Source organism: Macrosteles quadrilineatus, unplaced genomic scaffold (genome assembly GCF_028750875.1).
Source record: "Macrosteles quadrilineatus isolate MER2022 unplaced genomic scaffold, UCM_ALF_1.0 Scaffold_2__2_contigs__length_208266976, whole genome shotgun sequence".
In the NCBI taxonomy this organism is placed as follows: Eukaryota; Metazoa; Arthropoda; class Insecta; order Hemiptera; family Cicadellidae; genus Macrosteles; species Macrosteles quadrilineatus.
Genome location: NW_026542595.1, coordinates 7,876,054 through 7,902,475, shown reverse-complemented (window position 1 = coordinate 7,902,475; position 26,422 = coordinate 7,876,054). Strand labels below are relative to the sequence as shown.

The 26,422-nt window shown below is 35.6% G+C and overlaps 1 protein-coding gene across 2 annotated transcripts in view; it reads right to left on the bottom strand.

Moving 5' to 3' along the window:
- The window catches only part of LOC128985809 (esterase FE4-like), a 41,729-nt gene that overhangs the window by 14,922 nt on the left and 385 nt on the right, over nt 1-26,422 (bottom strand). For both annotated transcript variants that reach the window (XM_054405695.1, XM_054405694.1), the window contains exons 2-6: nt 15,509-15,643; nt 14,643-14,787; nt 14,043-14,112; nt 6,697-6,812; nt 4,344-4,534 (exon numbers count right to left, since the gene is read on the bottom strand). In XM_054405695.1, the coding sequence (XP_054261670.1) occupies nt 4,344-4,534; nt 6,697-6,812; nt 14,043-14,112; nt 14,643-14,787; nt 15,509-15,643 (657 nt within the window). The remainder of the gene's footprint in view (nt 1-4,343; nt 4,535-6,696; nt 6,813-14,042; nt 14,113-14,642; nt 14,788-15,508; nt 15,644-26,422) is intronic.

Genomic DNA, 26,422 nt, shown 5'->3' with positions numbered 1-26,422 from the left:
CGGAGTCGGTGCCTAGTGATCACTCAGAGAAGGAACAATGAACATGGCTGGGTACAGTTCGGCCAAAGGTTCTGTGTGCGCGACCAGATATGGTTGGGTCTACGCGAGGGAGTTGGTGGGGGTACTTTTGTGAAAACATTTGTGTCTTGCTAGTCACTCACCCCAACCCCCAGCACTGCCAATAATCGGTACCCGTAAGTTTTAGTTTGAATAGTAGTGACCCGTCCGCGCGCATAGAAGTTTTGGCCAAACTGTAACCTGTGTGGGATGGGGGTAAGACCCTGGTGAGGTATAGGTTAATTAGTATTATTCTAAATGTTCACTATTATTCATTTCAGCTACAATTATTTAAGATGTCCTGTTTGTATTTCAAATGTCAGTATTTCATATATCAAATATTGAACTAAATTGTGTTGGCAAAATTTTGTCTGTTAGCTAACACCTTGGATAATGATTGATAAATCCATAGTAAATTGTTAATGTTTCCCTACCACTGGAAATGATTACATTGCCATTCATCCAGTAAACAGTACGCAAAATAGTTCATTGCTGCTCTATCAGCCCGTTTGTTAAATCAGCTGATTTCACACACCAACTATATAGCCACGGATCCGGTAGGCTAGTTAATCGGTAAGCAAATAACATATAACCTTAAAATACAAACATAATCTAAATTACATTTTATATACATCTAAAAAGTTAATCTGTGAGTGTTGTTATAAGTTAGTTGGTAGGAAAAATCTTGTGTGTATCAAAGCACAAACAGTCATTGCCGCTCTCAAATTTAGCCTATTGCCAGTTTTTGAGAGGCAATGACGTACTTTGCGCTCTTAATACACAAAATAGCTATTAAAGTTAATGTTTAAGCTCATCAAAGCTGGCCCATTGGGCCTGAGATTCATGGTAACATGACCATTATTTCCTGCGATCACGGAAGCGTAATTGTTCTCGATCACGGCGAAAACGTGATCTTAAAGAATGCATTTTGTGACAGCCAAAACATTGCAATTGTAATCCTCTGGTATAATAATAAGTTCAGAGCCCGTTTCCAGTCAGAATGGTAATTTAAGCCCATTCATATACAGTCTATATGACCACAGGAGTAAATGGCAAAGTGAGACTCAAACCTGAGATTGCCTATATATGTTTATTATCTGATTCCCTAATGCCTATGTTGTTATTAAAAAATAATCAATTGGTGTATATAATTGAGCGAAGCTCTTATACGTCGACTCTTATGCATTTCGTAATACGCAAACTCCTCCTAGACGGCTGAATCAATCGTTTTCAAATTTTGCATGGTGATAAAGACCATATCGGTGAGTGCCAACATCTATATGGTGTTAAAAAAGTCTCTCAGGAATCCGCCCCACTGGGTCTCAAAGTTTCAATGTAACCTTTATGGAGGCAGTATTTGACACATAAACAAAGACATATGATCAGCTGTTGACTTTTGAATGCAGTAGATAAAGAAATAGCTGATAGCATTATTCCACAGAGAACAGAAACGGTATGGATCATAAATATAATCAAATGACGACACTAGCTTGAGGTCCGTGGCGTATGATGTGGTGAAGGAAGTAGTAAAGGTGAGTAGTCTGGAGTGTGGAAACTGTTAATGACGATAAGATTAAGGTATCTGCAATCCTAAAATGCTATGGGAAGGGAGGAAAACAGGTCCGCGACGTAGGAAGTGGCGATGGAAGTTGTCAAGGCGAGATGTCCGGAGTGTGGGAACTGTTTATGACGATTAGATTAAGTTATCTGCAATCCTAAAATGCTATGGGAAGGGAGGAAAACAGGTCCGCGACGTAGGAAGTGGCGAAGGAAGTAGTAAAGGCGAGCAGTCTGGAGTGTGGAAACTGTTAATGACGATTAGATTAAGGTATCTACATTCATAAATGCTATGGGAAGGGAGGAAAACAGGTCCGCGACGTAGGAAGTGGTGAAGGAAGTAGTAAAGGCGAGCAGTCTGGAGTGTGGAAACTGTATATGACGATTAGATTAAGATATCTGCATTCCTAAAATTCTATGGGAAGAGAGGAAAACAGGTCCGCGACGTAGGAAGTGGTGAAGGAAGTAGTAAAGGCGAGATGTTCGGAGTGTGGGAACTGTTTATGACGATTAGATTAAGGTACTGTATCTGCAATCCTAAATTACGGAAAGGGGGGGAAACAGGTTCGTGACGTAGGAAGTGGTGAAAGAAGTAGTAAGGTGAGCAGTGTGGAGTGTTGGAACTGGAAACCGTTTCAGCAGTTTTAATGTATCTGCAATGCTGAAATACTATGAGAAGGGATGGAATCATGCCCTCGACAAAGGAAATGGTGAAAAAAGTAGTAAAGGCTAGCAGTACGGAGTGGGGGAGTGTTTGTGGCAATCAGATTAACGTATCTAAAATACTAAAATGCTATGTAAAGTGATGAATACAGGTCCACGACATAGGAAGTGGCTTAGGAAGTAGTAAAGTATGAGCATCAGCATAGTGTGAGATCCGTCTGTGGCAGTTAGATTAATGTATCTTCAATAGGTACTAAAATGAAAATGCTATGAAAAGGGAACGAAACAGGCCCCACGACGTAGGAAGTGGTGAAGGAAGTAGTAAAGGCTGGCAGTGCAGAGTGGGGGAACCGTTTGGGCTGTTAGATAAATGAATCTGTAATACTTAAATGCTATGACTGCTATGAGAAAGGAAGGAAACAGGTCTATGACGTAGTAAATGGTAGTAAGGCTAGCAGTGCAGAGTGTGGGGACAGTCTTTGGCAATTACATTAATGTATCTGCAATCCTAAAATGCTATGGGAAGAGAGGGAAACAGGTCCACGACGTAGGATGTGGTGAAGGAAGTAGTAAAGGTGAGCAATGTGTTGAGTTTGGGAATGGATTAATGTATCTGCAATGCTAAAATGCTCCAGTAAGAGACTGTAGACTGTATGTTAAAATGATTACGAATCAAAATCGATACATATTTTCGGCAATCGTTTACAATCGAAATTTACAAACTGAGTTGACAACAGCTGATTTTTACTCCATAGATGCTTAAAACGATTTTTACTCCCTAAATATAAAAAATGCTACTTTAGACTCGCAACGCATGCATTAAAAACTACTGTTTTTACTACAGTATGAGAAAAACAATATAATATGAACCCTTGATTACTCCGCTCAATTTTGTGGATGTCTCTGCGAACACCACCTAGTATACTAGCTGTACCCGCGGGCTTTGCCCCGTTTAACTTCGTAAGTAAGCACGTTTCCCATGTTCAATAACGTCCTGGTTGAAGTTCGTTCGCTACGCTCACTCACCTTTAGGTTGGAGCTCGTTTGCTGCGCTCACTTGCCTTCAGGTTAGCTCGTTCGCTACGCTCACTCACCTTTTGGTTGCAAATTAGCTGTTGTCACAAATAAAAAAAAAATAATAATGCTGCACCCTGTTGGTAATCCTTGTAACTTTAATGCTATTGAACATCATAGAACAGAACCAACTTGTTTAATTGAAACAGCTGTTAAGATTCAATTCCATTTAAATGTGAGTACTCATAAGGTTAACATGGGAAACTCCAGAGTCACTGGGGCGGAGCCCGAGAGTCCTATCAGAATAAAAACAACTTAGTTTTTCTATTTAATGCCTAAAGAATCAGTGTACCAAATTTCAGCCCCCTAGGTAAATGGGAAGTAAGAGAATTAGTGATGAGTGAGTGAGTGAGTGAGAGTCAGTCAGTGAGGGCTTTGCCTTATATATATATATATATATATAATATATATATAGATTAGTGACTTATTGGGGGTAAAAGTCTAAAGTAAAAATCTGAGTTGTCTTAGTTTTTCTTCATACTTTATAGACTGCAAAATTCTTCTTAAAATAACTTTGATGACGTGTACTTATTTTGCAGCCTCACTCTGTCTTAGACAAAAACTAGGCACTTCAACAAAAACAAATCAGTTAAAAGCTGAAATTTCGTAATTTTCCATGATGTTCTTGTGGAGTGTTTTAAATTTTGTCTCAGTCAACTATTAGCAAAACTATCTTTACCTTGAAAAAATGGGTTGCGAATTATGAATACAGTAGGTTCACCTCCCATTGGGAACTAGTCAAACTGCAATTATTTTTCTTTGAAACATTTGTGTCTCATAAACAGAGAGTGTCAAAGTCATGGAATAGAAAAAATATATTTTTTGCAAGGAATATGTTCAAAATTTTGCTGTGATAAAGTCTAGAAATTTCTTATGTTGAGAAAATTATTTATTTATTTTTAATCAAATAAATAGTTAGTAGTTCAATCCAAGGGAGAAGCATGACCTAATTTTTTGTATGATGTCAAACAGTTAGATTTTCAACAAGTTACCCATATTTTTGAGGTTGCTGCAATAATATCGTTTGCAGGTAGTCTTTGTATACACTCTTGAATCTGCTGGGAGTTCCCGATGGGACAGTTGAGCAGTTTGGCAAACCTTCTTGAGAGAGGAATGGGATATCTGTTTAGTACTGCTGGAGTGGTAGCACTGCAGCTAGAGGAAATGGCTCGATGAAACAAACCTGCAGCAAAGAAAATGTTTATCCCTACTGTGGGAAGAAGTGAGAAGTGTAGTTAATAATATTATACTAGATAAATCATAATATAGCACTGTGTGGCAGTACGGATTAAGCATTTCATTTTGCTTGGTATTAAAACAGTGGAGGGGGCTAGATGCAGAAACTGGTCTTGTCAGGGAGTCACATGGTTTATTGGCCCCCAGGGTGGGATGTTGTCAGGTGCCTCTCCTCCCCCTGAACACACAATGAGTGATGCTCGTAGCGGGTCTGAGACATCATCTATTGCGGAGGCGGAGACAACATTATCGTCCTCCACATTCGCAGCGAAATCCTCAATATGTTAAGATAATATAGCCACTTTCCTCAAATACCTTAAAATCAAGATTATCTCCAGTAGCTGTAGCCCATGGATATCATCATCGTCATGGGTGATCGCGGCAAAATCCTGAATGGAAATGTACCGTAGTCACCGTCCTCGAAATTGCAGCAAAACCAAGAATATCTCTCGGTAGTGTGAAAACCATAATTTTCTTCCTGGATTGCATGAAGAATCAGAATATTTTCAGCAGTAACAGAAATGTAGCCATTGGCCTCCGCAGTCGCTACAAAAATGAGCTTATCTCCGTCGGTTGTGTAGACATCATTATTGTCCTCTATGATTTTGGCCAAATATAGGTCATCCCCCACAGTCTTGGAAACATGACCATTGTTTTCCGCGATCACAGAAACGCTATTGTTCTCGATCACGGCGAAAGCGTGATCTTAAAGGACGCATTTATTTACAGACAGCCAAAACCGCCAAAACATTGCAATTTTAGTAAAAGCTTGGCTCAAGATAGATTTTCTGACTTGGTAATTGATCTCTCAAACTTGCCAAAAATCAAGCTGCTCGCACACCTCTACGTTATGTACTTCTAACATATTTTTTCAAATTGTTGTGCTACTTTTGCCGGGACACCTGGGGTGTCCTTATAAGCCGCCACTTCTGATGGTCCCCCTGCCCAAGGCGCCCAGTGCGATAGCTCTTCTTTGCCTGTTTTTAACACCAGACAACGACACTGTTCCTATTGCTAACACCATATGATTGTGGGTAAAAAAGCTGGAAAGAAGTGGCAGGACTTTTAAAACTGGAAAACACAAATGACAATTTATTAGTGAGAACAATGGAAAATGTTGATTTGGTCAGAGTAGCAGTTGAATAGTCGCCAAGAGGGTTGTTGGGAGGCATGCATTAAAAAAATAAGATCGAAGTTAAAAACAAATTCTTAAATTATAATTTGCGTTTTCGTCCATATCAAATTGTGACGGGCTGATAATAAAAAAGAATCAGATTAAAAGCAAAAACTCTTGTGTCAAAAGACTCTCCGCTAGTAATTTACTTGGGAACGTCTTGGTGAATTGCTGCGCTGACCAACTGAAAAACTCAAAAACTGCTGTTGTTGTCAGTGCTTTTCAGAGTTAAGAGTGCTACGATTTTCTTCTATCTTTGTAACCCACGATCGGTTTGTTAATGCACTAGGAACAGGGTAGTTTCATGGGATAATAAACCATCGGCAAAAAGCCATTTGTGGCACGATCATTAAGTTGTTGTTTTAGAAGATATGCACAAACCAAACAGCACATCCTTAGTGCTTTTTGGTACATACCAAGGTGGTGCCTGAAATGGAATGACTGGTTGATGACAGCCCAACATTGTCTGCATTCCCTATCACAGCCTGGAGTACTATGGGAGTCAATCTGATTAATTCTAAGTCAACTCTATCAAACCTTAGGTTTCTATTTAATATCTAGACACAGTTGTTTGACACAATTCAGGGTCTCCATACAAAGTGCAGTTTACCTACCTCTAGAGAGAGGCGAGAGCATGTGCAGTTACACACTGCCTCCACCAGCGCTGTAGCCAAACAATGTTACCGAGTCAGGGTCTCCATACAAAGTACAGTTTACCTACCTCTAGAGAGAGGCGAGAGCATGTGCAGTTGCACACTGCCTGCACCAGGGCTGTAGCCAAACAATGTTACCGAGTCAGGGTCTCCATACAAAGTGCAGTTTACCTACCTCTAGAGAGAGGCGAGAGCATGTGCAGTTGCACACTGCCTGCACCAGGGCTGTAGCCAAACAATGTTACCGAGTCAGGGTCTCCATACAAAGTACAGTTTACCTACCTCTAGAGAGAGGTGAGAGCATGTGCAGTTGCACACTGCCTGCACCAGCGCTGTAGCCAAACAATGTCACTGAGTCAGGGTCTCCTCCAAAATGCTTAATGTTCTCTTTTACCCATCTGTGGGAAAATACAATGAATGTTGTTAGCTATTACAATATAATCTTAAACAATGTCATTGTTCAGTTTGATATAGTAGATTTAAACTATAAATAGAACTAGAAAATCCAATCCTATGTTTTTACTAGGGAGAGGAGGGAATGTTATTTTTGTAACTTGTGCCACTTTGCTCTTGAGTTACACATTACAGTATATTTTTCCTACAGTTACTATAAAGCTAATAAATAATTCGTTTTTCTAACACTAAACAACAAGTTTTAGGTTAGGTAAAATCCAAGCGTTACACGAAAATAGAATGTTAACACAAAACAACTGTTAAGTCGTAGTAACAAAATTCAAAATTATGTGAAACGCTTCACCAGCTTGTGATGATGTGGTGTAGTATGAGTGTAAATGAAGATACCTGGGCCCTATATATCTTCCTCTAACCACTGCCAAATCACGCACATTTCCTGTCGAAACCCAACTCTATTGCAAGGAATTAATTTAGCTCGTCAAAGTGCACAATATTACCTTAGCTGCCTATCACAGCCAGCTTTTATGTTCATAATGTATCTAATTATAATATAATGAACAGAGAAATATATATATATGGACTTATTCTAATTCGTGAAAAAGGTTACTAGACTTAGCAAATGTGAATTCTAATTTACGATATTAATTGCCAGACCACGACCCTTCGAGAACCTAATAAACTACATGATTGAATTACTTTTTGCCCCAACCTACACCCTTTCCCCAACCCCTACTTCTATTAGCTAGACATCTTAGGCTACAGTCTACTTATCCGATCAGATGTACAGCTCCAGGCGCTCGACACTACACTGAACTCGTCTCTTGGTTCGCTGCGCGTGCCTACCCGGGTCGACTGCGCGCGCATCGTGGTCACGTGACTTGCGCTATTGTAGCGGTCCGCTACATCCTCCCCCCGGTGGGGTTGTTTTTTTTTTTTCTTTTCCTAGTTTTGGGGTGATTTTGGGGTTTGGGAAAGATGAAGGACGAAGAAATTTTTTTTTTTTTTTTTTTTTTTTTTTTTTTTGTGCTCGCCGTGAGATTGTGTCGTTGTGACATCGGTGTCGGTGTGGGAATGTTCCAACAGTTTTCTGCACTCCTTTTGGTTTGACTCATTTGAGGTTATAATGTGTGTCGGTCTTGCTTATAAACTATTAACTATTTTTTTTTTTCTAAACTAAAGGTGACTATGGTTTTGAATGAATTTCTTATAACTATGTTTGGTGGGATTGCTTAATCTAAACCTGCTCTAAAAAAATGTGGGCGGGCGTATATCAGTGATAGATTTAATTAAGTTCGGTTGAGAAAGATCTGTTGGTTGATGAAGTTGGATATATGATTGATGATGATGAATTTGGGAATGTTGTCGAAATAGTGAGGGTTGATGAAATTTGATGGTTGTATTGAATTCTGGTAATTGCTGGTAAATTTGGAAGGTTGCTGAAGTTTGATGAGTTTCTTGAAGTTGAGTATTTGGAAGAATGAAGTTGTGTAAACTGAAGAATGAAGCTGGAGTAGTGTTCTGAAGTTCTTGAAGGTATACTGTTGTGATGTGATGTGACGTAATTTCGTAATTAGCTCTTGAGCCCTTACTAAATTCGGGGCGCTAATTATATCGCTGGACGCCTCTTAATGGTGGATGAAATGCGTTGGGTTTTGAAGTTGATATGAGGTTGATGATACGTTTACTCAGATGTGAATTTGGAGATTGTTTTGATTGAAGATTAATTATTTTGATGTTAGTTATCACTGATATATTCCCTAAATATTCGGTAAAAATTGATCGCGACTACTCTACTTAAGTTTACTATTGATACTTATGATCTAAATGAATTTACTAATAATAAGAAATTGTTCTACTTAATTTAAAAAAAGGAATTTAATTTACTGAGTATAAAAGGGAAAAAATCTAATGTTTATCTACTTAAATGCTATGGATTTGATTGACTGGGAGATATATTACTAAGTTTCTGTTGATTTACTAATAATAAATTAATTAACTAGTGTGACACACATTATACACTCTTTCAGTTTGGATGCTATTCATGGTTGAATGGAGTTTCGAAAATCTGTTGGTTGATGTAAGGAATGATAGTGTTATTGTAAGTGTATATTCATTCGAAGCTCCTCTAGTGCCAATTATCAAGAATTATGCACAGAGGTATTAAATAATAATTATTTATTTCACCGACGGCTTAGCACAATTTAATTTTTTAAACAAATATTGTTTTAATATTTTCCTTCAATGTGAAGGATTGATCGGTGCTTGGTTTGATTATTTATATAGGGCGGAAGTAGAGGTTTGAATGGAACAGATGTTTGTACTGATAACGACGGTGTTATCTCGTGCCTGGCGCTTGCTATTGTCTGTTTCCTACTAGTCCATTTCCTTCTCTGTCGCTCAGCAACATAAATATATTTATCTATATTTTTGTATTTTATTTTAACGCATGCAAGTGTATAACACATAATAAACATTTAAATTACCCTTTATAAATATATAATACATAAACTCTTCTTCTACGCTCAGAATTCTGCTTGTTATTTACAAACATATGGATTGTCGTGTGCGCTGTTATCTACTTTGATAACGATTGTATTACGCCTAAATACCATATATCTTATTTTAATATACGTGGATGACTTTACTTACTTAATACTTTTTATGTAATGTTGTATTTACCTTTGCGATTCAATTGCTTATATTAACACAGAAATACTTAATTTTACTTAATTCTACTTAGCCTAATTGCCATAGTTTAAGTCTAGCTTGGTCTGTAGTCAGTTGTCTGTATCGTTCCAGTGTTGTCATTTTTCAGTCCAGTACTTTTAGTGAGTGTTTGTTGTCATAAGTAAACTGTCGGCTGCACTATTCATATGACAGTTGCAATCTGTCATAAGAATGTGTTATGGCGAACGATTCCCGTCATAGCCAATTTGAGCAAATTAAAAATAAAAAATTACTTAAAAAAAATTAGTCGTTTGCTCAGATTGTAAGTTTTAAGGGGATTGAAAAAGTTGTTGATTACTGGGGTCTGGAAATGCATATATTAAGTACAAACACTATGACGTGTTTCGCTGCCAACTTGCCACGTGTTGTCGCTTCCGGCTTTCCGGCCAAGCGGTGCATCGAGAGGTGTAGCCGCACCCTCTGTGAAGGTACGGCTTAGACTCAACTCCCAACACCCTATCAGCCGGGGCCGGAGTTGTATTGTGTACCGTATTGTTGAGAAGTATTGTTGCGAAGTATTGTTGTAGTCAGTTACTCGAGATTTCTTGCTAGATGTTCACTTATAACTAATTAAACTAGGCTAAGGTTCTATTGTGCACTCTGACGACGTTTATTTAATAAATTGGTTGAAAAAATCGTTTCAATTGTGAAATGTGGGCTTTTGTCACAATCTTACCTGTTGAGGGGTTTACCAGCTTTACTGACACTGGTGATGAGAAACTGTCAATCACGCACGGTTTTGACCAGGCGTATTGGAGTTTATAATTGACGTTGTCTATTGCTTTGGACTGTGGGTGCATTTTATACATTACCCAATCGCCTACTTTGTAAGGATTGGGTTGACGACCGCTGTTATAATATTGTGTGCGTTTTTCTCTTGCCTTCCGTAGGTTATCAAGTGCATGTTGCCAGCGATTGTCTGTGGTTGGTTGAGGTTCTTCCCCAATTTTGAATTTTGATTTTTTGGTCGTGGCCTGTAAACTACACTGATGTGCACTTTGACTCCTAATTTTTTGCTTTCCGTAATAAAAATATTCATCAAACACTCATTCGGCCTGTCGTCGAGGTATATTTAGTTTAATTACTGCCCTTCAGACTTGATGTCGAACTCGTGAGTGATTACATAAATGCATTTAAATATATTCATCAACTTGGTTTAGTAAAATATTAATAAAAAACATCAAGGTTCTCCTAATTCTACTTTGAAATTAAAACATTCTCATTAAAATTGATTTTTAAATTTTCCTTGGAAATAAAATAAATTGAATGATATTGATTCACATTTCATGACGTGCCTAGCTATGCATGCTCGTGCGTTCCAGGCCGCCACGTGGTGCCGACCTGTAACCTGTCGATTTCCTGTCTGAACAAAGCACCTGGCTGGTCTGAGACACGTTTTAATCTATTCTATTTCTGTTAAAATTGCATTTTTGGCCGGATCTTGACGCTCTGCTACCACTATGTGATGATGTGGTGTAGTATGAGTGTAAATGAAGATACCTGGGCCCTATATATCTTCCTCTAACCACTGCCAAATCACGCACATTTCCTGTCGAAACCCAACTCTATTGCAAGGAATTAATTTAGCTCGTCAAAGTGCACAATATTACCTTAGCTGCCTATCACAGCCAGCTTTTATGTTCATAATGTATCTAATTATAATATAATGAACAGAGAAATATATATATATGGACTTATTCTAATTCGTGAAAAAGGTTACTAGACTTAGCAAATGTGAATTCTAATTTACGATATTAATTGCCAGACCACGACCCTTCGAGAACCTAATAAACTACATGATTGAATTACTTTTTGCCCCAACCTACACCCTTTCCCCAACCCCTACTTCTATTAGCTAGACATCTTAGGCTACAGTCTACTTATCCGATCAGATGTACAGCTCCAGGCGCTCGACACTACACTGAACTCGTCTCTTGGTTCGCTGCGCGTGCCTACCCGGGTCGACTGCGCGCGCATCGTGGTCACGTGACTTGCGCTATTGTAGCGGTCCGCTACAAGCTGATTGTAGTCGTAGTATCTTTAAGTGCTGCCAACTTATTTCCAAGCGTACCTAATGAAAGCACACTGTTTTGTGTTGTTTGGTTGGAATACTGGAATGTAGCACATAAAAATGAGCTCAGGAAAAAAATTAGTGTGGCAAAAGTAAGTAAATGCAGCAATTAGCTACTTATGGTGCTATAATCAGTGCAAGGAAGTCTGCTTTAACAAAGGACAATCCCAGGGCTTTGTGTTGGTCAAAAAATAAGTAGAAAAACTCCTGAAATGGGGTTGAAAGAAGAAGAGTAAAATAAAAGACAAAATGTTTTGAGGGCCAAATTAAAGAGAAGAATCCCTAGCTTTTGAAAAAATTTGGGAGCATTGAGTGAGGAATCTTCCAACCCCTGTTAGTCACTTGTTACCACAAGCGGGAAACGCTAGGGTCCTATTATATCCCGGGAAACCACACAAGGAAAAGACCAATCCCATGTTTTTAAATTATAGACAGTTTTAGAATCAAAACTAACGTAGATGACTTAAAAGCCTCTGACAGAGTGTGCTCCTATTTAATTACCGATTTCTGCTATACAGGGTGAACAACTTAGCTGTGCCACCAATGGTATCTCAGAAACTATTAGATTTTGAGAAAACATTAATGGGGAACTTATTTTCTTATGTCATTCAAAACTGTGTGTTCAGTACTTATTTTAAAGTCCCTAGACTGGTCCCTACCCTACCCGACATTATCAACGGGGAGTCGTCCCCACTCCGACCACTGGAGACGCTCCTCACTAGCATTGCCGATGTCCCTACCTATACCACAAATCATATTATTTGGACTTTCAATCACATTGTAATTACAGTTTTAACTTCATTTTATGTTAATCTTAAATTCCTAATACACCTGTCATTTTAACTTCACCAGTGTTAGTCATTTCCTTTGTTGCTGCCTTCGCACCATTGGTCTACACCGCTTCCATCCCCTGGACTACCCACTACCTTGAACGAGACGTCATCCACCTTCGAGACCTCCGACAAGGTAACGGTAGCACCAGAATTAATTTGTTAGGTTCAAACCGCCTTACGGCTAAAGACCGTACATTATAAATTAGACTTTTTATAAAATGGCCACCATTTTCCAATAGTATTCCACAGCAGCACAAACTCTATTGAATGATAGTTGTCTGGCGTACGATCTGACTTTAGATCGGGTTTTTGGTGCTTCTTTTTGAACGCAGAAGGTGTTGTTCTAATGTTAGTTACCACCGCATGATTGTGGTACGCGACGGAACTTCTTCTCCACTTCGCCTTGCCCCTAATTAAAAGAATGCATAGAACTGTTGCTAAGTTGCAATGACTGAATCATTACTTTTTAAATACCACTCGATAACAAATGCAAGTAGCTCAGGCCACCTCTGCTCTATGACTGCAGATAGCAGTGTGTAGGCTTTCCAATAAGACTAACCCCACCCCTCTCAGACGACTTATCGCAGGTCAAAGGGCTGCAGAAAATAAATCGCTTTTTTGCCGCAAACTTTATATTGATTTGGATGAATATTGTATATTTCCTTAATTTACCGGTATATTTAAAATTTGTTATGTTTCATTTCATATTTTATCTTAATAAGAGTTTTATAAGATGTAAAATTTCAACTACTTTTTTCAGTTAGAATAATAAGCTACTTTGACTTAACTTAATACACCCGCCACAGCAAACCTGGAGACTAAGCGAATTTCCATTTGCCTGAATTGATTTTAAATTAATAACATTTGGTTTAACGATTACCTAGGTTTGCTGCTACAGGGAGGCTAATAAATTGTGTTGTTTGATAAAATATTAGTAGCTTAGTATAAAATAAACAAATTTGCTAAGTTTGATCAAAATATTTCCATAAACAAGCAAACTACAACATTTTACAATATTCTCCCTAAGAGGGAATTATAAATTAGCAATTTTTGGAATTTTCTTTGTAGACAGTAACCGTACAAAAACACCTTGATATAATAAATTATTTGTTTTTCAAGCTCTTTCAAATGGTCCAGAGAGAAATTGTGAAATTTTGTATTTTAAGGGTCAAAAATGAGGAAAACCTATTTTTACCCCATACAATTCCGGTAAAACCCTGTTCCCATGGTCCGGTCATGCTGGATCGCGAACTCATTCAAGTTCATCCCGCCACCTTTAAACAAAATTTAATCAAAATTGGACAAAAATTACTCAATTTATCGCGTTCACGGACATATATATATATAATTATGATAAGTATATAATTATAATTATTATATAATATGTACAATAATACGGTATGTATAATTATATATAATAAAATATATAATAAAAAATTTCAACGAACAGTGTTTTTGGCCTCTAGGGCCATCAAAATGAAAAAGTATATCGGTCCCGGCTCCAGGTCTTACCGTACCACCTATGGTAACAGCTACTTGCCCATAGGGAAATTCGTTAAAAGAAATTAATAAATGTAAATTACTTCATAACAAGAAGCTGATCCTTAAGACCGAAGTTTCCTGGGATTACTTCATCGCCAGTGCTGTAGAATCCTGCAGAATCACAAAAATATTATGTTATTGTATTCGAGAGTTAACAAAAATTAAACTAAACAAAGATAAATTTAAATTCAGTTGTAAACATGTTCACATTTTGTTGAAATGTACCTTAACTAGTTAAAGAATCCAACATAAAACCTAAAGTTATTTTAGAAGCTTAACGATTTCAAGCAATCATTGATGTTTGAGCTCCACCATATTGATTGAATTTTCATTGATCACATGAGGTTTAGCAAATAATTTGCTGTTATAGGCATCAAAGTAATTCTACTAATCCTAGTAAGTAAAATTTAATATATTTGTACTAAGAACCCTTACGATTCTTTAACATGGTAGGAATATTAGATGTTATAGAATAGTAGGCCTAAACTGTACTATATAGTTAACACAATTCTTTCTTGTTACTTAATTATAATAGAGAATGAATTATATAAATGATTCCATTTCTATATATGAATCTTTCAATAAACTAAAATGCATACAAATTAAGAGAAAGAGTACTGGTGAACGTGATAGTGGCTTACCTAGTGGTCCCAGTCTATAATTAGAAGACACTAGAACAATATCCTTGTCTAAGAGGTATTGAGGTCCTGTGTAGTTGTTGTTGCCGGTCCCCCCAACAAACCCTCCAGGGTGGAAATATATCATCACTGGTTGCTTTCCTCTCAACTTAAATGAAAAATGGTAAAAAGTTATTTTTAATTTTTTTGGCAGAGCGAGGTAATTGTAGTGTTGTTTCTTTTGAGAGCTAAACAACTTAAAAATCAACATCATTGACTTTGTGGATAATACTGTTAGAAGCACACATCCCATGTATACATGGACCAACTTAGCATGTTTTTTTAGTTAAATAGCCTATAAAACCATAGACTAACCAACACAAGTAGACTTCTCATTCCATTGTACATTTTGAAGCTCGTTTTTTGTGTCTAATTCATGTTGGTGACACTGATTGCTAGTGTTGACTAAATTTTGTTTATATTATTTTAGGGTTATTTCATGATTTGTTTCTTATGCGAAAAGAATAAGAATATATTTATTTCCAAAATTACAAATCAGAGATTACAATCGTGGCTTAAAACAAATGTACAAAGGAAAAAAAATCAATCAAGATTCAAGTTCATCAATCGAGATCAATCAAGCTATTACAAGCATATAGCTTGTTATATCAAGCAAAAACTCAGAGAATAAAGAAACCCATAAACAATGTTGACTTGCATGATAGTTTAGTTTTAAAGAGGAAACTCATGGAAGACAGCATCTTTACAAAGAAATAAGAGACATTTTGTCTAAAAAAGTATCCTAATTTTGCTTTGCATTCTTTACTTTCATCAGCAAAGGGTTGGGCATCCATACTATTTTAAGTGCTTCTGGCTGTTGTTTTACTCACAGTCTTGGTGTGGACGTTGAGGAAGAGGCAGTCCTCAGATGAGGGCAGCTCAGCTGGCAATCCAGGCTGTAGACAGAGAGGTCCGTCTTCCATTGCATCCTTTATTTGGGGCCAGGGTCTCACTGGTACAGGGTCCTGACAGTTTGGTAAAACATTAAAATTAGTCTACGCTGAAAATATTTATCTGCTCTTTTTTAGTAGTGTGGCCTACAATCTATAATCTTGATTTTTAATAACTTCTTGTAAAAAATTGCAGAGAAAATGATTAACCCAAGTTTCAAAAAAACAAATAGACTATTAAACTCTTATAAAAAATATAAAGTATAAAACATAAATACCCCTGCCGCTCAAAGCTGCAGACTAAGCAAATTTCCATTTGCCTGGTTGGATTTTCACTAAAATATCTCCTTAAAAATGTCATGAACTTTTGAACGATGGACCAAAGACTTAGGAGGCAATACAAAATGAAGGATGGCGTAGTGCAGTGAATGAAGAACTAAACTGTCTACACAGAAACAAAACTTGGGATTTGGTTGAAGCTCCTAAAGACGCTAAAATCATTGATTCTCGGTGGATTTTTCGGTAAAAATCTGTTAATGGCAACCTAGTTAAGAAAGCTCGGCTTGTTGCTTGCGGATTTCTTCAGGGTGAGATGTCATGTGAAGAAATATTCGCTCCGGTAGCACGCATGATTACAGTAAGAATTTGACTTTAAATTTTGGTTGTGCATAGTTTGTTTTTTTGTCAATTAGATCTAAAGTGTGCATTTCTTCATGGAAATCTAACCAACAATTATGAAAACTTACCTTACAAACAACTATTAGGAAGTTAAAGTTTAATATATCTCATGTTAGGTACAAGACCAGATCTGAGTTACTCTGTTCTGTTACGTACTTCAGCACCTTTCAAAACTGTTATGACATAGGACATTGATTGGAAGAACTTAAAGAGTATTGTGAGGTACTTAATTGGAACCAAGGATTTGACGCTGACCTATTACAAAAATAGCAAAACCGAAAAACTCATTGAATGCTACTGCGATGCAGATTTTGCTAATAGTATTGAAGTAGGAAGAGTATCAGTGGTTATATGTTTAAAATATTTTGCAACACAGTGGATTGGAAAACTAAGAAACAACCAAAAGTGGCTCTTTCCACTTGCGAAGCGGAATATATTGCCTTGGCTACATGTGCAACGGAGTGTGTGTTCATAACAAGATTATTATCAGAAATACTACTTAAGGTTCAAATAATTCCGGTTGTTATTTGGGAAGATAACCAGTCTTGCATAAAAATAGCTAAGACACTTGAAGCTAAGAGATCCAAACATATTGATGTGCGATTCCATTATACAGGGTGTCCTGTAAGTAAACAGCCAAACTCCGGGAAATGGTTCTATGGGTAAAAATAAAGAGAAAATAAAAAATAACATTTTTTCTCAAAATCGCTTCGTTAAAAAGATATCAGCCATTTTGTAATTATACATAAACATTTTTATTTTTGAAATTTTTCAACCGATCTTTATGAAATTTGGTATGTAGGTTAAGGTAAAAAAGACCAATGTTAGGGGAAAAATAATCTTGATTCAACTTAAAATTTCAAAATGGCGGCCATTTTTTTACTTAAATTACTCAAAAACGGCTAATGTTATGAAAAAATGTCATGAACACTTTTATCATTGAGTATAAACATAACATGTTCGTTTAAAGGTATAAGGTGGGATAAACTTGAATGAGTTTGCAAACTAGCATGATCGGACCATGAGAACAGGGTTAGGGGTTCTATTGGGTAAAAAATGGTTTTTATAATTTTTAACCCTCAAAAATAAAAATTTCCTAATTTATCTCTAAACCTTTTTTAAGAAATAAAAAACAATTAGTACATCAAAGTAATTTTTTACGGTTATTAGTGACGGAGAAAATTAAAAAAAGTTTTAATTTTAAATTTCCATGTTATTATTATGGAGAATATTATAACATGTTGTAGTTTGCTTGTTTATAGATATATTTTGATAAAACTTGGCAAATTGTTTTATTTTATACTAAGCTAAGCTATTAATATTTTCCTAAAAAACACACTTTATAGTTTCCTTGTAGCAGCAAACCTGAATGGTTTGACCCCCGTACTATGAATGAGACAAGATATCTAAAGCTGTTAAGAGAGAATAACTACATCAGAGAGTTGGCTGCCCGGATCAATAATGTTTACGTGGTCGATCTCTCACATCTTCAAAAATTCCATTTTAGTGGGCTACATATTAATCGGAGAGGAAAGTCTGAACTGGCATACACGACCATCAATATCCTCAATACCATTTTTGGACCACAGAGTAATGACTCATTTCATGGTGTTGGCAACCAAATTCAAGTCAGTGATGTACATATGAGGAGTGTAATTTCAAGAAAAGGCAATCTACAAACGAAAATTTAAAAAAACAAGATTAATGTCATTGAAGCTAGCATGTGGGATGTAATTAATGCAAACAAAATTACATCCCAAATCAAATCAAAATTACATCCCCCCTACTACAGCATTTGCCCATACCATTTTGAGTGACCTCCAACACCACAAACATATGTCTGCTGGGGTAGCAGTCGTATTTCGAAAGATAATTGGTCGGCCAAAACAGACAGACTACATCAACACAAGATTAATATGCCAGACTGAACCAAGTGGTGCTACAGTGTACGGTCTAGTTACAAAAGAAGAATACAAAGGAAAGCCAACTGAATCAACTTTTATGATGAGGCTTTTGAACAGCTAATTGAAAATTTCAAAACAAAAAACTGAATACTCTAATATGCTCTGCCATGGGTTGTGTTCGAGACTTAATACCTATTAATCACTTTGTAAAAAACATTACAACACTGCACAAAATTACAAATGCTACAATATGTGTGGTGTCGTATGACCAACCAGCTGCTCAGCGGAAATTATGGCGTGGACTCTCACAATCTGAGTTTTTAGAGGAGATGAAAAAAACTATTGATAGAAGCAGCCATGAAGTGGCTTCTCCAGCAGTTCAACCTGACACCTGTGAACAGCCTGTAATACCTGAGATGACAAGTAATCCACAGCAGCCCTCGAATGCTACACCGAACACTGATGTCTCATCCAGCACCACTACCTCTACCCTGCCACTGACGCCTGCTGCTGACTCCCCAACACCTGTGCTGGTTCCTGGTCATCTGCAGTTTAGTGAGGTGGTGAAGTGTTCAGTGGAAAAGCAGAGCAGTGTGAATGTGCCCCAGTTTCTAGCAGCCTCCAAACCAACATCTATTTTAAATATCCCAAATCCCGCATCACAGAGAGAGCCCAAATCAACCCGACCTTTAAAATCACAGATTCCTTAGTCACCTCCACCAAGATAATTGCACCTCTTTCTATTCTGCACCATAACACCACAACACTTACCATCTCGCCTTGATCTTCTAGAAATTTTTCTTAACGAAATAAATCGAGATATTATTGCACTCAGTGAGCATAAGATGACAAAAGAGGAAATAGAATTACTTAACATATGTAATTACACAACAGCATCCTACTTCTCTAGAAGATTGGGGCGAGGTGGTGGTGTAATAATCCTAACCCACAAAAATATAAATCACAAATGTATTGATTTACCTTCTACTCAACCACTTTTAATGGAAAAAAGAGTGTGAATATTGTTTGTCTGAGATCAGTACTCACAACTTTACTTTTTTGTTTGGATGTATTTATAGGTCTCCTAACTACTTGAACTTGGACCAATTTGTTGATAATCTGGAAACTCTCTTAAACATACTGTGTAAAAAATTATAATTGCTGGTGACTTTAACATAGATGTTTTGAAGAAAGATGATAATTATAATAAATTTATTAATATTTTAACAATAAATGGAATGAGATATACAGTTGATTTTCCGACCCGAGTAACAGAACATTCAAAAACTGCAATTGACAATTTTATTACAAATATAGATCTTCACAATTTACAAGTAACTGGGTTAATTACGCACACCTCAGACCATGATGGTCAATTGATGAAACTGAGAATCACTGACCACAAAAAGCCAAAGCCAATAAGAAAACAAGTGAGAAAATTTAATGAAAAAAATACAGAACGTTTTCTTAGAGGTTTAAGGTCTGAGTCCTGGTCTCAGATTTTCAATCTATTGTTGAGATGAAGTATAATGTATTTTGTAACAGATTTAAGTATAATTTTGAGGTAAATTATCCTAAACTTTATGTAACAGAAAATTTTTGTAAACCAAAGAAGTGGGTTAATGATGTATTAAAATTAAAACAATCTGAAATAGTTGATTTGGAATCTCAATTCAGAATGCTTAAAGAAAATAACATTAAGATACAGATTAAGGAAAAGAAAAAAGAACTAAAGAGAGAGATTATCAACAATAAAAAAACATACTTTGAGGAAAAAATTTTGAACTCTAGAAATAAGGTGAAAACTACCTGGAACTTAATTAACACTGAAGTAGGTAAATTATCAAAGTCAAATGTAAACATAAAATTGTTTTATGAAGGTAAATTTTTGACAGATTCTGTAAATATTTGTGAAACTTTTAATACTTTTTTTGTCAATGCTGTAGAAAGTCTTATAGTTCCTAGAACTACCACAGTGTCTCCTGCAAACAATCATTTTATGACTCAGTTTAATACAACTTTTAAATTTGTTACAGTTTCGGAGAGAGATATAAAAAAAACAGTATTATCATTTGAAAATTAACCTTCATCAGGTAATTCAGTTTCATCCCATGTCAGTTTCAGGCAAACCCCTCTTAAATAAAGACATTTTTCATTTAATTTAATTTCATTTCATTTCATGAATTTACCTATTCAAGTAGGCCTAATTCAATATTCATAATGTAATAACTACTACAAACTTATAAAGAATTGTATTATATATAAAAAAAATTAATTAATTTTTTACATATTTTAATATAGGTACTTTAACAACTTCATTTCATTTTCTATTAAAAAATTTAAACATCATAGGCTGTTATTTAAACATGATCGATAAAACCTATTCATCTAGTATATATTAAAATTAAATGCAAGCAAATTTAAAAACGCCCAAAAAAGGGATACAACCCATTAATTAAGATTAAACATAAATAATCAAACAAATTAAACATTTGTTTCAAAATTGTTGAAACTTGTTTTTTTAAGAACAACACAAACAATTGTTAAATAGTATTGTAAACATTTTAAACATTGTTTTAAAATTGTTTATAAAAAAACTAAGTTATTAAGTTACTAAGTTGTTATAATAAAACAATTTTAAAATTGTTGTAAAATAGTTAAGGCTTAAAACTTATTTTTTAAACTGCTAAAAACTGATTGTTTAACAATTTTGAAATTGTTGTAAAATAGTTACAACTTGTATTAAAACTTATTTTTTTAACAAAAAAAAAACTAATTACTAAACAATTTTAAAATTGTTTCAAACTTATATTAAAATTGTTGCAATATGGAGTTAAAATCAAAATGTTTTAAATTGTTGTACAACAATTGTAATACGACTTTTGACAATTTTTAACAATTTTTTTGCCTATTGGACTGTCAAATTATCTTGAATCAAACATGTTATTGGATAACCAACAACATGGTTTCAGGCCAAACAAATCAACAATAACAGCTGGTATTGAATTTGTTGAATCCATCATCGAATCTATTGATAGGGGTGAAAAAGTTGTAGGCATTTTCTTGGACTTGTCCCGGGCGTTTGACAGTGTTGAACACTGCAAATTAATTGAAGTCCTTAGCTATCTTGGCGTAAAATTTACCGAACTGGCATGGTTTCGCTCATACCTCTCACAGAGAAAACAATTTGTAGAAATAGAATATTTTAAAGATCATTCAAGATATTTGTATAAAGCCTCGTTCACACGGTGCAGGTTTACAAGCTATCCACCAGCGTGTAAGAAGCCGGTGAGTTGGCGAGTGTGCTTGTATTCGTTCACACGGAGCTTGTCCACTCGCCAACTCGCAGACGTGTAGAAAGATGCCGGCGAGTCGGCGAGTGCACTTTTAGTCGTTCACACGATGCTTTTTCCACTCGCTCAGTAGTTAGCTTGAACCGAATCCTCCGACATCTTTGAATAACATGCGCACAAGCACAAACAACTGTGTTCACACTGGGCTACTTTACACGCCTACTCGCTCAAAAGCTGGCGAGTTGGCGTGTAAAGTAGCGGCAGCGTCAACTTATTCCAGAGCGATTTTACTAGCAGCTTTTGAGCGAGTACGTCGTTCACACTGAGCTATTTTACTAGATGCGTGTAAAAAAGCTTGCATGTAGCTTGTAAACTCGCCCCGTGTGAACGGGGCTTAAGGAAAAATTTGCCTCTCGTCCATTACCAGTGCGGTACGGTGTCCCTCAGGGATCTATTTTGTACCCTTTACTGTTTCTATGTTACCTGAAGGGTTTACCTGAATTGACATGGGACAGAAATAATAAAGTGTGTCTTTATGCGGACAACACTAATGTCATTGTTTCTGCTAACACAGTAGAAAATGTTGAAATGTCATCTTTAATTGGCTTATCTTTATTAATAAAAGACTTTTTAAATAATAAAAATCTTCTTTTAAATTCTACTAAATCAAATTTTGTGTCATTTTCAACTAAGAGAGCGAGAAATGGGACAAGTCCAACAATTTTCATTGAAAAATGAAATCTTGAATCATGTAAATGAAACTAAATTCTTGGGTCTAATTATAGACAAACATTTATCATGGGACAACCATATTGAACATGTTATAAATAAAACATCTAGTGGCATACACACTTTAAGGAAAATGGTCCACTGGTGTAATCTAAAAACCATGAAATCTATTTACTTCGCCCTAATTCATTCTCTTATTGCCTATACGGTATTAGTATATATGGATCAACAACAAAAAAGAACATGGACAAAATTCTCATTCAACAAAAACGTGCATTAAGAATAATGTTTCATCTGAAACGAAAAGTTTCAGTGAAACATATTTTCAAAGGTTTAAAAATATTTACAGTAATCGGCTTATACATTTATGAAAAAATAAAATTTACATTACTCAACAATAACATTTCAATTAGCAACACAACCCATTCGTATAACACAAGAGCTCATCGTTGACCTTATGTTATATTTACCTTATGTGTGACTCTATTCTTTGTAAATGTTACAAGAAACAGAATAAAGATGACATTGAATTGAATAGGTACTCGTTAAACCTAATATATTTAAATAGATTTTTAAATCAATTAAGACGAATGGAAATTAGCTGCGGTAGGGGTATTTTGTTTACATTTTATTTGCTGATGTCAAAACAAACTATTCAATTTATATTACTAGTTAACCGCCCGTGCTCTGCCACGGGAATATTGTCAGCAATAAAAGAAATAATAATTAACAAATACTGTTTATCTTTGTATTTTATTTAGGGGTTGTTTAATTTTTTTACATGAAATAGAACTGATAGTTTGCCTGTATAAGCTATTTTATGTTAATGAAACCGATATATTATTTTAACCAAATGAATGTTTTATATTAATTCGAGTTTCATTTGAAAAATAAATAGTGTACAAACTGGGCAATGCTGATAATCTAATAAGCAGCCATTTATGCTATTTAGATAATTTGCTCAAGTATATTCCTATATTCGTAGTTTTTTTTTTTTTTTTTTTTTTTTTTTTTTTTTTATTACATTTGTTGTATGGAATAAAGATAGTCACTTAGCCTACATGTAAATCACGCATCAGCAGTTGGTCGCGTTTCACGAATCTTTAACCCATACTGTGAGTAAAAGCTGTGTTTACGTCGTATATATAAAGTTGGGCATACTTTGTTCAATGTTAGAGGGTATTAACGGTCCAATTTGATGGAAAAGGAGTCGTGGATTTCAAAGCTATGTAGACTACCACTACCAGAAAGATGTTGATTCAAGTGAGACTTAGAACTGGCCATTTCTAATGCAGATTTGTATTATATTTTACTCAAATAGTTTTTTGTCTCTTTTGACCCTGAATACTTTTTTTATAGTCGCTGTTGATAAGATTTTCCATAAACTCAAAATGTTGATAAGGAGTTCATTTTACCTTCACCTTGTGACAACATAAGGAAATAATATTTGTGTCCCAGTTAGTCTGTTCTCACTCAAAATTCATAGATTTGCAGTACTGACAAATCCAATCTAACGACCCCAATTCAAAAAAATTGGTATTTTTTAGAAGGGACTTCCAGAGCACATTTAACACCATCACTGCTCTTTACCTTTTTAGTTCGGTGGTTCTCTAGATGTTTTTTTTCGTTCTGTATGTCTCTTTACGCCCGGTTAATGATTACCTTTTCTTTTTCTTTTTGTACTTTTCACATCCTGGGGTTAATGATAAAGTTGGATAACGCCCGAGTCAACATTGCCATATTAAACATCAAGTCAGATACTTCTTCGCCATAACCGAAATCGTAAGTCACAGTTTCTCAACCAACTTCCCTGTGTAGGCCTACTCGAAAAAATATAGTTAGGGTATCGTTCACTGATAAATTGTAGTTCCAAATATCCCAGCGTTCTCGCCATCTCGAAAAGATAAAATTTGGACGTCGAACACTGATCTTGAGTAAGATTAATCACTTACGATAAAATGTTTGTATGTTTACCAATCATTAGCAATTATCTGTACAACTTGCAAGCGGATTTCCCTATGATTGTTCTGGTGGCTATAGAGAATAAATTACATTGATCAAAACAATAAGTTTCCGTCCCCTACTATGGGTATTATTTCACATTCCATACTCAAACTTAAACTCAATTACCACTTTCCTTCAGATCACTTTGCAGGAAAACTAAAACATTTTTGTGTCCCAATTAGTCTGTTCTGACTCAAAATTCATAGATTTGAAGTAGTGACAAAGCCAATCTAACGACCCCAATTCAAAAGAGTTGATATTTTTTGTAGGGAGCACATTTAACACCAACACTGCTCTTTACCTTTTTAGTTCAATGGTTCTCTACATTTTTTCCGTTCGGTATGTCTCTTTACACCCGGTTAATTAATCTTTTCTTTTTTTGTACTTTTCACACCCTGCGGTTAATGATAAAGTTTTATAACACTATAATGACCCGAGTCAACATTGCCATTAAACATCAAGTCACATACTTCTTCACCAGAACCAATGGTAAGTCACAGTTTCTCAAGCAACTTCCCTGTGTAGCCTACTTGAAAAAAATCACTGATATATTGTAGTTAAAACCACGTATCCTAGCGTACTCGCCATCTCGAGAAGGTAGAGTTTGGTACCACTGAACGTCTAACACTGATCTTGAGTAAGATTCGTCACCTACTATTAAATGTTTGTATGTTTCCCACTCATTAGCAATTATATGTACAACTTGCAAGCGGATTTCCCCATGATTATTGTGGTGGCCGTAGAGAATAAATTATATTGATCAAAACAATAAGTTTCCGTTCCCTACTATGGGTATTATTTCACATTCCATACTCAAACTTAAACTCAATTACCACTTTCCTTCAGATCACTTTGCAGGAAAACTAAAACATTTCAAAAATAAGTTAACAAATACACTTTCCTTGATCAAAATCGTGTGTTTATAAACAGAAACTCCAAGTTTAATAATTGCATACTGAAAGTGAGGTTATAAAAATAATAACAAATGTCTGAAAAACATTAAACAGCTGACGAATAATTTATAAACTGTGTATTAATATTCTTCAATAAGAATTGTCCTTTAAAGGGCTGTAGGTCGTAGCCCTTAGAAAAAACTTAAATTCTAAGGAAGTTCGGCAAATCTACACACTATCCCCTTTAATTTGAGGCATAAATCTTGTAGATCGGTCCAGTAGTTACTGAGAAAACAGTGTTACAACTGTGTATTAAATATATAGATTTTATCTTTGCAATGATCCTTTTTCCACAGCCTCTTCAAAAAGCTCCAATATAATTTAAATTAATGTAAAGGGTCATTTTAGCTCGTAGGGAAGTCACGGCTTCAGCAGTAGTAATAAAACACAAAGCTATGTTGAGGAAAAACAACTAGAAAGTTAATAAAAATCAAATTTCTACAAAAAATATATATTCAGATGTAAACAATTTATTTTAGCGAATTTCCCATACACAGAATAAGCTATTACCATAGTACTAATGGTAAGACCTGGATCCAGGACCGTTTTAATTTTTCCGTTTTGAGGTCCCTAGAGGCCAAAAACACCATCCATTCAAATTAATATATATATATACTGTATATATTTATGTGTCCGTATATGTGTCCGCGCGATAACTCAAGCAAAAATGATCCGATTTTAATTAAATTTGGTGCAAATGTGTAAAACTACGTTTATTCAAAAGAGTTCCCGAACCACCATTATCGGACCATGGGAACAGGTTTTTATGGGGGCCTTATGGAGTAAAAATGGAATTTTCCCATTTTTGACCCTAAAATAAAAAAAAATTTATCTGTTTTTTAGAGCTCAAAAAAAGAAATAATTTACCGGTAGTATATTGAAGCGCTGTTGTATGCCTAACGGTCACGTAGAAAATAAAAAAATATTTTAATTTAAAATTCCCGTGTTATTCTTAATATTTTTTATGGAGAAAATGAAAACTGTTGTAGTTTACTTGTTTATGGATATACATTGATAAAATTTGGCAAATTTATTTATTTCATCCTATACTATTGACGTATGGTCCAAAAACAAAAAATTACCTTCTCCGTAGCAGCAAACCTAAGCACTCGTTAAATCTAATGTTACTTAAATTGGGAATAAATATGTCTTATTATGGAAATATTTGAGTTTGAGTTTTTTGCCGAAGCAATCTTGACACCTACAAGCATTGGTCCACCCGATGTAGATTAGAGTAAAAATATAATCAGACAAGAGGAAATTCGCTTAGTCGGCAGGTTTGCTGCGGTGGGG